The following is a 12,629-nucleotide window of genomic DNA, read 5'->3' as shown; positions in this document are numbered from 1 at the left end:
GGTCCTTTGAAAGGATTCCGGGACAAAGCAGGATCCAAGATGTCGGGGGAGGTTTATCTTCTGTGGCTGCTTTCTATCTTACAAACGGTGAGTTTATAAACATTAGTTAATGTCATTGAACGCGAACATTAAGACACATTTTGTCAGAGTTTAAACTGCATGTGCGGTGGACAACAACAGCTTTCGTCCACGGGGAGTGTCAGCCTTCTGAGCCCTGACGTGGCTCTACCGACGAGAACCGGAGGTAGTTAAAATGAAACGAACCTCTCTGTCCGTGTCTGTTGGCAACAATCCACCAAAACCTTTATAATGCATTAGAAGATTGTTTTTAAGTAGAGATACTAGCTTTCCCCCACGATATTTTATATACTTATATTGTCCTTACATTCCTTTGCATCTGTGTTCTTTTTTATTGGAGGAAAGGGTTTTTTAGTTGTTTTTTTTTTTTTTTTTTTTCAACAATTTTATCCCAATTTTGCTTGTTTTTTTTTTTTTTTTTTTTTTAACCTTTCTTCTGCAACTGCACCAAACTTGCCAAATTCTAACCTATATTCATCACATTTTCTTGAAATATTTATGCTTCTTTTAATTATTTTTCGCACATTTCTTCCACTTTCAAGGAATTAGAAACTCTTTCCACCTTATGTCGCACATGTTGACCCATTATTGTTATTTTTAACCTTTTGTCGCCATATTTTATTTACGCTTGTTTGTTTGTTTTTTTTTTTTGTTTTTTTTTTTGCCAATTTAACCACATTCTCAATTTGTCATGCCCATCATTTGCAAGTTTCAACTCATTATTTCTACTTTTAAAATGACATTATCCCAATCCCCTCCCCATTCCCCCCCCCCCCCCCCCCCCCCCCCCATTTCTGCGACGTTTAACACTAGAAATCCTATTGATGGGTCATTTTATATTTATACCTATGGAGCCCACAGAAGGGTCACTTGAGCTAAAGGTTTTTACCTAACACCTTCAAACAGATGCTTTCGTTATGTAAACAAGGCACCACAGGAGGGGAGCCACTTTTTTTCAGTTCTTGCTGAGGTTTATTGATGAGTGTGTGACATGAGAAATATACAAAAGAACAACTGAGATTTGTTTTTTGTTTGCTTTTATTGTAGTTTAGGAAAACAGGAAAATAGTACAAAATACAAGTAATAAAACAAATATTTACAATTTTTAAAAAAAAGTATGCATTATTAGGCGTGCGTGCGTGCGCGTGTCATTTCAGCACTCACTCACTCCCTCACTCAGCATTGGTCGGAACAAACCTGGCACTGCCATGGTATGTTCTTTCTACATTTGCCACATGTGTATTTGTATCAGTCAACACATCGTACAGAGGCACAATTTTTCTTGCATCGATGGTGTTTGACTTCCTTTTGGTGGTATCCTCAGTCTCAACCACGCTGTGCATGCTGCTGAGAACGTAGACGGTCTTCTTCCGTTTGGGCGCATACACTGTCAGCATGGCACCTGTGGTTGAAAACACCTAATAAATGAGATAAATTATTTTCACAGCACACACAGGTGTTGATGAAAAAAAGACCTGCAACATACCTGAGTGGTGAATTCAATGTGGTCCGTTTGTCTAGTTGACAGGGGAATTTCCCTGTGAGTCTTGTTAACTGTGCCAAGGATGGTGGTTTTCAAACTAAGCAGTCATTGTGCAAGTGACAGCGATGTGAAGAAATTGTCAGTTGTGACAGTTCGGTCCTTGTTCGTGAATGGTTCCATCAGCCTCATCACTACACTCTCTGACCCCCAATGTCCACTGGATGCGGCTCCGCTGCGTTACGTCACCGCCGCATCACCGGAGCTGATAGGTTTCCACTTTATTCTATATGTTAATTTCCACCGGGTCCGCTGCGGTGCGTGTCTGCTCCTTCCCAGATGTGGTAGTCCGGTGCCCTCCACCAGATATACGCAGGGCTACTATTTCTGGTGGACACCAGAGCACGACGCATCAATCAGCACAGAGCAAATGAAGCTAAACAGGAAATTAAGCACGTACTCCGCAATAAAATATCGGGTTACTTTTCAGAATAAAACACTTCAGATTGACAGTCTCTCCCCACTAGGACAACTGGAGTCCTTGCCAAGATATGGGAGGATATTGCAGATGTACTTGGATTTCAAGTCGCAAGCCACCCAAAATTTGATCGACCACACTGGAACTATGTGAAGCCGCCATTAGCATTAGAATCAGCATTAGGAGCAAATACATATTTACTGACTGTGGCATCGCAAAACCTGCTTTTGCTTATAGTCCATATTCACAGGTGCACAGCGGGGATGGGGCACACACTTAAGGACTCTCATTTATAACATGCTCGGGCTGAATAAACAAAACAAACGCACACACTAACAGCAGACGCTGTCCCTGTTTTCAGAGCCAGTTGAGACTGAGGAAGAACCGAGACATTTTCATCGTTCACTCATAGGTTTTAACCTTTGTGCACAAATGTGAGTGAAATAAAGCCGTGTCACGTAAAGCTTTTTTAAAAGTAACGTTCTCAGCACTGCCTACATGACGATGTGAGAAATGGTCAATCAAGTCCTCTGCTTGTTATACATGAACGATCCTCTCAAAACTCCCCTGTTTGTACGCCTCTTTTTGTGCCACAGTCAGTCAATTGAGCAACAAACAAGTGAAATCTGCATTACAGTTGATGATACTCATATCCAATGTGAGAAGCAGTATTATAGGGAGAGCTCCTCTGCTTCCTACTCTTGTGTTTTCTCTATTTACTTTTATTGTTGATAGTTTTTTATTTGATTTACTTTTTTTAACAACTGTAAAGTGTTTTTGAAATGTGCTTATGAAAAAAATGTATTGTTATTATTGATAGTAAAGCTAGATTTTCGAGTGTGAAAAGCACAGTATGAGTTCTCACGAAAAGGTACATTTATGAGGTACACCATTCTCTAACCAGGTCCATGATTATTTTTATTAAGATATCCAAGTTGGACAGGCCGATAAGTGAAACAGCACTGTTTAGCTGATTGATCACTGAAAAGCCAGGAAAACCTGATTATTATTATTATTATTTTTTTTTTTTTAGCTTGTGTGCAACATTAGCTTTAGCAGCTAACTAATCATTTCTACTTTGGAGATCTAATGCGGAGGTACTGAACCATAGTGAGAGTGAAAAATTCCTTTCCACCTCCATGTTTGTAGTCACTCTCTCATCTCCCCCTCCCCTGCTGATTCCTCCAGCAATGGTCACATTGCTTCATTTACTAATGAAAGGATGCTGATTGTCGGTGTCAGTTTGAGCTGTGGGTCTTTGGAGCCATTGCCAGGACTTGAGAGGGGGTCTGGAGAATCCCGGGACAATATCGACAATTTGAACCCTTTTTACTACTTTTTCCTCTCTGTTTTGACCACTCATTTGCAACTTTTAACCAACTTCTGTGGTTTTTAAAATTCCATTTCATCACCTTTCCCGCCATTTTTGGTCACTTTTAACCCATTTTATTTCTGATTAAAACAAGGATTTACATCCTTAAGATGATTACATACTCATGGCACACATTTCTCTCTGCCACCTTTATTTTGAGGGTTGAAAAGGTTGAGAACCACTGGTCAAGGGAATCGAAAAAGTTACAGGTCGAAAACCGAAACACCGAAATAAATTGTACCAATTATTGATGTAGTTATGTCTCTGATTGTGTATTAAACTTATCTTACTATAATCAAAGCAATGCAATTACATAAATTATTATTATTGCTTCAAACACTAAATCAATTCCCAAAACTTTTTTTCTTATTTTGCATTGTAATACATAATCTGTGATGTGGTCAAGACAAGTTCTGTACTATGTTTTTCAATGTTTAATAATAAAAATAAATACATTAACTTAAAAATAATAATTATGAAACATTTTTAGCACTAACATTCCAACTATGCACAATATAAATAGTGTTTAACTTTGCCTCACTCATGTTTACATGTCTGTCTTTGAGTTGGTTTCAACCTGTATCATAGTTTCTACTGCACATCAAACAAGATTCCTTTCAGGAACACAGTACCTGAAAAGCCTGAAATTCTCCTAATGGTGCTTTTTTTTTTTTATTTATTTTTTTTTTTTAAACCTCTAAATTTCATTTGATCTTGATGGCTTCCTCTCTTTCTCCCACAGCTGTCGGCATATGGCTTCGACATGTCGTCAGAGGCCTGCAGAGAGTTGGGCTTCTCCAGCAACCTGCTATGCAGCTCCTGTGACCTCCTGGGGGAGTTCAGTCTCTCTAAGCTCCAGCCCACCTGTGGACAGTGCTGCCAGCAGGAGGCCCTGATGGAAGCTCGCAAGGTACCGCACTAAACTAGAAGCTATTGGTTTTTGATGATCAGATTTGGAGCTGTGATTGAACACAGCCCAGATCCTGCATCGTCATTCTGACAGTAATTAGTAATCAATGCTAGGTGTGTCTCCATACAACTTTTCCCCTTTTGATAACATACCTAAATCCCAGCCTTGGCCTTCGCTGATATTGATCCGATATCAGAAGAAATCACACACGCTTTTTTTCTTTTGCTTTTTATTTAGATTTCCATCACAGACATTATTCACAATAGTCACTCCAAAACATAGAAAACGATTGATATAATGAAATTTAGGTGATTCTGTTCATACAGCCTTTCTGTTTTTGTTTTACTTTATTTCCATTGTATTCTATAGGCTTTACACGATCAGGATTTTTGGGCTGATCACGATCAGTGAGTTAAAAAAAAAAAATGATCACGATCTGATGATATGAATTCAGGTTGTTTTTTTAGGTACCGACCGCATTCCTTCAGCAGTACATGATACAGATTCACGGAAAATCAAATGGTTTGGGGACCAAAACACAACCTTGTGACTGTGAAGGAGTGGAAAAGTTGGAAAATTTACTACAAATTAATTCCCTCGTCGCTCGACCATGTGCGGAGTGAGGGAACGTGTGTGACCGAAGCAGATCGATTATAAGCTGTATGCTGTTTTTAGTGATTGGCAAAATAAATGTTGCAGCTGTTGAATTAAAGGGGAGTCCCATGTCATACTCAATGACTGCTGTGAAGCAACTACAGAGAATTGGAGATGAAGCTGTGGAGGCCGACCACACTGGAACTATGTGAAGCCTCCGTTAGCAATTAGCATTAGGAACAAATGCATATTTACTGACTGTGGCATCGCAAAACCTGCTTTTGCTTATAGTTCATATTCACAGGTGCACAGTGGAGGTGGGGCGCACACGCACGCACACATGCTCGCTTCTGTGTCCACCACCGCCCTAAAACGGACACAAGTGTCCGCTCTGAAAGTGAAAGTAAACGGGAGGCATCACTCTGCTTCAGGACTCTCACTTTTAACATGCTCGGGCTGAATAAACAAAAAAACGTGGACATTAACAGCAGACGCTGTCCCCGCTTTCAGAGCCAGTAAACTGGGGAAGAAGTCCGGTGCTCAGTCGCTTCGTTCCAACCGATTGATATTTTTGCCGTTCACTCATAGGTTTTAACCTTTGTGCACTAATGTGAGTGAAATAAAGCCGTGTCACGTAAAGCAAACAACTCTTCGTTGTAAATGAGACGATAAAACAATGCAATGGGAGCATCTACAGAAAGTTTCATCGCGACAATGACGTCATTGATCGGATCGGCAAATTAAGACTTTACAGCCGATCACATTTATTACATAAAATGCCAAATATCGGTCCATCCGATGTAGCCAATCAGATCGGTGTAAAGCCTCGTATTCTACAATTTAGTAATGATTAAAAAGAAAAAAAGAATGCTTGTATCAGAGATTATAAATGCAGGCTGATATAATTTTTTTTGCTGATATCAGACTGATATCAGATCAGGAAACCGTTAATCGATGCATAGACATTTCCAGTAATCAATTATTTAAATAAAGTACATGAAATACTCATATTTTTAAAGCCCTAAGGTTGTTTTAGTTTATTAAATATAATAAACTACATATATTTGTAATTGAATCGCAGTCCCTTTAATCAGTAATGGAACAGTGAGGTGTCTAAAGTTCCTGTGTTCTTCTCTGATTTTCTTTGACTCGGTCTCTTTTTGCTCCCGCGGTGATTAACAGCTGTATTTCTCAGGGAGTTGTAGCTGAGCTCTCAAGGACAAAAAGAAGTAATTTTTTCTATGATTAAGCAAAGTGTTGCTGAGCGAGGTATCCTAGCAACGGCACTTAGCGACAGTGTAGCACACACACCATTACACCCCCTGATGATATCAGAGGCTCAAAGATTACTCTCCGTCCTCACAGTTTTAAGGTAAAAATGTTCCATAAAAAGATCAGCGGGTCGTCTCCAGCTGCACCACCAGGGATGGAGTAGGACGGCAACAATTGTCTGCTGGAAGGTTTCCTTTGTCTTTCCCTCGACATCAGTGCCGTGTCATTAATTCCTCTGGATGAGGTGGAGTCACTGAACTCTGAAGACGTTACAGTTATTCATTTTTTAAGAGCACTCGTCGTCACACAGCAGCACTTTGGCTAACTGTGTGTGTCCCTCACATCTCACGCCATTAGAAAACTTAGCAGCCTTCAGAAAAATAAACATGAAATATGGAGAAAAGAGGTTAAAGTGACAATATTGGATCAACATATTTAGGTGAGAAAAGTGGTGGGGAGGGTTTATAAGTGCTGAAAATGTCTTGAAAGTGGAAAAAAATGTGCAGATAAGGCATTGAAATGTGATGAAGTGTCAGAAATGAGAGTAATGTAGCAAAAAATTAATTAAAAGGAGAAAAAATATTGCAAAAAAAGTGATAAATAGGTTAAAATATGGCAAGTTTGGTGTAGTTGCAAAAAAGGGGTCAGAATAAGCAAAATGGGCTCCTGACCCCAAGGTTGAGATCTAGATGACTGACAAGATCCAAAAAAAGAGCAGATTTGAAACTTGGCGGAGGTTTCATCCCTCGTTTGTTTGTTAGGGACAGTGCACGTCACTTAACTTCTATTTAGACGGCAATAGATGTAAATATGCAGTATTATAACAACAATGATTTTCATCCATATTTCCAGGGCATGTAACTAAAACGTAGCAATTTGACCTGGAAATGGCAGATAAAAAAAAAATCAACTTCCTTCCAGTTTACCACTAAAAGAAGCCATTAATAAAAGTGTTTTATTGTGAGTTAGTCATTTTGGCGCCACTTTTTGAAGAATCACGCATGATGAGCCGCTCACCTGTTGAAATACAGATTTCTCTCTGCATAGTTCAGTGACGTCCAGAAGCGTAGGCGGAATGGCCTACTACTCTCATTCTGGCCACCTTCTACTCTTAAACGTGTTCATAATTACGTGAATATCTATAAAAGTCAGGGTTTTCAATTAGCTTTGTCTGCTAGCACGTAGCATCTCTTGTTCACTGCGCAGAACAGCAGCATCCCAACCGAACACTGGGTGACTCTGCTGGTTCAAACTAATATCAGGCGGCTGCAACTGAAGGAAAACAATCATTCTCTCTAAACATTTCCCCAATAATATAATAAATCTTAACATTCACCACATTACTGAATTCAACTAAATTAAATAAACATTAACTTTAAGAAAGAGTCAACAAAGTGAAGAGTTGCTGGTAAGAATTAAAAAAAAGGAGATTTTGAAGGTTTTTTTTTTTGTTTTTTTTAATTGAATATGTATATGTTTTTAAGCATTCATTATCATCATGAATCAAAAGTCCTGCATCCAGGGTCCTGGGTTACAAATATCACAAATGTAAGGGTATATATCTTGGATATATTCTGAATATTAATGTGCTTGTGTTAGATATATTATGTATATTAATGTGCATTGATACAACCAAATATATTACCAAAACCAACTACAAGCAAACCACACAAAAATGATGTTAATCATGCAGATATGTTCAGTACCAGACAGTATTCTACAGAGGATTACTAACAGACCATACTATTGCTATACTATGTTGGTACATTTTCAACTGGAAAGTGGTAAACTGATAATGATGCTCAATTCTTTGTCATCATTACCATGGATACCAGATTTCACCTTGTAAATGCATCATACAAACAAAAACTAGGTGAGAAAATACATCATGCTAAGAAAAATGCTACAAAATAGACAGAAGAAAAGCCACTATTACACTAATATAATGCACCAAAAGCCACCATATAGCGTCATTTTTGCAAAATTTTTAGCCGTCTAATTTTTTTTAAGCCTACTGCTTTATTTTCTGGATGTCTTATAGTTAATTTAGATCATTTTTTCCAGTAATATTCATGTTTTTAGTCTGAGGAACACAAACCTTTCTGTAAAGTTCTCATCGTGTGCGTTCCTTCCACGCAGCTCTACGCGGGCGCCATACTGGAGGTGTGTGGATGAAAACTGGGGAGGTTCCCTCAAGTCCAAGGTGAGCTTTGTTCTTCATTTAGCTTCTGTTAGAAAGACTTCTCTGGGGAAAAAGGTGCGTCCAGGGCCCTGTGCTTGTGCTATGAAGCCGGTTAGCAACACGTTAACCACAACATAAAAAAGACAGGTGATGACGCAACCGACATCGACAATTAAATTTGCCTTTAATGTGCTCCTGCTCAGTAGCAGAGTTTATTAGCGGGGTAATTTCAGGGTTCCCGCAGATCCTTAGTCTTAAAAGGCATTAAATTCATGAATCTAAAAATATGGCCTTAATTGTCATTAAAATGCCTGAAATCAATGTTTCAAATGTCTTCAATTGTAACACACAAGTATAATTTTATGATTGTGATTAGTGTCACATTTCAAAATAAATGGTAACATTTGTTTTAGACTTTTTAAATGTATAAACAGCATGGGAAAATGTTAATGAAAAGTGCTTGTCACTTTTCTTAATGGTGCTTTTGTGTATTTTTGTTGTTTTATAGATTTATTTTTTTTTGTTAATTTTACTGTCATTTTGTGTGTTTTCTTTGGGGGCCACCAGTTGCACGTCTGCACTAGACACTAGGGGAAAAATGACCCTAACCCTATATAATTGATGTAGTGTTTTTTCCCCCCAAATTATGTTTACTGTGAAGTTGGTCTTAAAGTTCATTACAAATGGCAATTAAAAAGTCTTGAATTTAGTTTGACTAAAGCTGTAGGAACCCTGTATACGCAACTCTGTGAAAGGAAAACCAAAAAAGTGGTATCATGTCATAACGTGGGCTTTCATTTTATTTTGTTTAATTCATTTTAATAATCTAAATGTGTCTGCTTATGCTTAAATGGCAGCTGAGGCTTGTTTAATACTTTATACGCTCACGTCAGAATTGATAAATACCAAAGTTTGCGTGATTTTGGGTAAACGTATGTTTGATAAATGAGGACCAATGTCACTTATGTTCTTTTGTTTGTAGAGTCTAACGTGTGGTGTCGTGTTTCACTGCCCCTCGCTGTGTGGAGCTGCTGTTGACGTTTCAGCTGTTTGTGTTGCTGCTGTTGTTATTGTTGTTGCTGCGCTCACAGCAGGTTCAGCTGCTGTCGCTGAGTTCACACCTCGTATGGATCCCATGAGCTCTTACACATCTCACTGCCTTCTTCTCTTCCAGCTTTTGTCAGGAGCGAGAAGCCAAAGACGTTCCGTGGTCTTCAGATCAAGGTCAGGATGCCTTTGATGTAGTGCTTTTTTAATTAACCCAGGTTACAGTAACAATAGAAAAGGCCTCAGATAATTATCATCATAAAGGAAATGTATGGTTGCATACATCTTTTAGACCAGACTACCGGACTCAAAACGCCACTCGCTTTGTTCTTGTTGTTGTTGTGTACGCTAGTTAAAATCACTGCTACTCTTTTATTCGTGAATGGATCAAGCTGAAATTTGGTAGCTATAATCTATTGATTTGTACGCATCGAAGCTCGAGTCCAATTTTTGATTTAGGACCCCAAAAGAAAAAAATAAATGAAAGTCGATTTCTCATTTATTTGCGAATGAAGTACTGCGACGGTTGGTGGTACCGAATCATTGGCACGTACCAGTATATCAATTGGGCCCATTACCCTGTACGTGTCACGGGGGCGCCATTTTCAAATGACTACCCCTCCGTTAGTTCTCGTTAGATCAGAATACAGTTTGGTATGAACACTTTATGAATGAATATGATGAGAAACTCAGTCTTTTTTTAAATGGGGTCCAGGGGCCCACCCCCCATTTCCGGTAATTTCTAAATTTATGGGAACATATTCATGTGATGTATTGTTTCAAAGGTAATTCAGCGTAGATTATGATTATGCCTCGGACAATTCGATAAGGGGCCCACCCCCCTCTTTTTTGGCCATTTCCATTAAAGTCGTTTTCTCATTTATTTGTTGGTCAAATATTGCGACAGTTGGTGGTACTGAATCATTGGCACATACCAATATATGAATGCGGCCCATTACTAAGGGGGTGCCGGGGGGCCCCATTTTTCAAATGACTACTCTGTTAATGCTCGTTGAATCGGGCTGTAATTTGACACGGATATTGTATGAGCGGATGTCTAGAGCCTCTCAGAGACCTTTTCTCTACTCGGTGGAACCAAGTCATTTCACTGAATTCTTGGGAACGTGGTATGTGGTATTCGGCGCATAGATATTCCTCTGACCAAGCCATAGTTCATAGATTATAGCTGCCATATTCCAGCCTGATCCGTTCAGGAATAACAGAGAAGTAGTGATTTTTACTAGTGTACACAACAACAAGGAGAAGAAAAACAAGACGAACAAAGTGAGTGGCATTTTGAGTCCGGACTACAATATATATATATATATATATATATAATAGGTTATGATTGATGATCTATTACAAAGTTTGTTGGCTGTGATTTGTGGATAAACTGATGTAAAGTAAGAGACTTATAACAAACTGTCTAATTTTCTGTCTCCAGTACGTCAGAGGTTCTGATCCTGTTCTAAAGCTTTTGGACGACGACGGGAACATCGCTGAGGAGCTCAGCATCCTCAAGTGGAACACGGACAGCGTGGAGGAGTTTCTGAGTGAGAAGTTAGACCGAATCTAGACCCGAGAACCTTTATTTAGTCTTATTTCACTCTGAGTTTCTGCTGCCTCTGGTTCCATAAAGTTCTGCAGGTTGGTTCTCCTTTAGCCTTTTGGGGACTTGTACTTCACATTCACAGATTTAATCAATTAATTTAGTCTTTTCTATAAATTATTAATCACAAATAGTTGTGGTTTTAATGATATTCAGTTGCTTACAAACCCGTGCAGTGTAAAACAAACCCACCTCCATGGCTCAGAGTCAGCAGAATCTGTTTTTACCAGTTTGTCTGAAGGTACATTTGTGTCTTTATTATTCAATTTAAAACAACAACAAAAAATAATCAGAAGATAAATCACTTTAATTAAAAAAACCTTTTCAATCAAAAAATACTTTTTATTTCTTTGATTGAAAATGTTTAGTTTTTTGATTGACAAGCATTTTTCTTTTTTTTATTGAATAGTAAAGACACACATCTATCTCCATATTTGTTCAGTTGCTCCTCATCATCACTGGTTTTGGTTTTTATATCATCAAAGTAATTCAGCACACCTACACAATAATAACAATATTATTAATAATAATAATAATAATAATCTACTTACATATTCTTTCCTGTTCCGTTTCGGACTTCGTGTCTGTCTGGTTCTCGTGAAATTATTACTTTTATATATATATATATATTGTTCAACATCAAGATGAAAGGATGTTGTTGCCGTGGGAACCAAACTGTTGCTTTCTCAGCTGATTCAGATGCTGGCAGAGGCAAACGTTAGTGACGAGCTCACAGTAAACCAGTCCAGGGTTGTGAGCTCTGATGGAAATGATAGTTTACTTTCTGCAGCTTTTGTTTTTGAGGAGAAAGTTTGAGTTTTTGTTCGGTTTTTTTTTTGGGACTCGTTTCCAGGTGTTGGTTTAAATATGCAACAATAAAAGTTTCCTACACTTCGTCTTTGTCTTCGTGTATATTTTGTTACATTTTTTTTATCATTTAATGAGGCTTTGCTGACACCTAATGGACTGAAATAACATTACAGCTCTTTTGACCTCTTTGTAAGACAAGTTTCCCACTTTAATCAGTTATAACGCTTTCAAATTAAGCATTTTCAATGTTTTTTTTATTTTTAATACATTAAATGTCTCATAATTTGTATATTTAAAACTATCTGCAACATGTACACAAAATTAAAACTAATTTAACCGAAACATTCCTCAATTTAGATTAAGTTTGCCAAAATAAGATCGTTATTTTTTTTTTTTCATGTTAAACCATAAAAATGTCTGATACTAAAAATGCATTGTCATCTGAAAACCTGAGACACTTCCCGATAGAGCTACAGTATATTGACTAGATATATATCGTAGGTTTTAGATGCAGTCCGATAAAATCCGATATCAATATTGGATCGAGACACATCAATATATATAAAATTAAAAGAAAAACAAACATGTTTGTTTAATGAACTTATTTATTCTGATGTTTTGCTGGAAATATTTATCTTATTTATTCAAATAGCATGAATTCAAAAGCAAATGAGACAATAACATTTTGTATTTTCAATATATATATATATTTTTTTTGCCTAAACCAAACAAATTGGTTTTCAAAATTAAAATAAAACTAAGCTTATTCTTGAACTTTTAACTCATCTTTGACAAAT

General features: G+C 37.7%; 1 protein-coding gene across 1 annotated transcript; it reads left to right on the top strand.

Annotated features, from left to right (window-relative positions):
* selenof (selenoprotein F) lies at positions 1-11,918 on the top strand. Its single transcript, XM_028473061.1, has 5 exons — positions 1-87; positions 4,151-4,318; positions 8,324-8,387; positions 9,541-9,590; positions 10,858-11,918. Exons 1-5 carry the CDS (start codon positions 40-42, stop codon positions 10,987-10,989), a joined length of 462 nt encoding a protein of 153 aa, XP_028328862.1. The 5' UTR covers positions 1-39; the 3' UTR covers positions 10,990-11,918.
* Positions 11,919-12,629: the final 711 nt, after the last annotated feature.

This window comes from Gouania willdenowi, chromosome 17, assembly GCF_900634775.1.
Source record: "Gouania willdenowi chromosome 17, fGouWil2.1, whole genome shotgun sequence".
Lineage (NCBI taxonomy): Eukaryota > Metazoa > Chordata > Actinopteri > Blenniiformes > Gobiesocidae > Gouania > Gouania willdenowi.
This window is presented reverse-complemented; position numbering and strand designations above follow the sequence as displayed.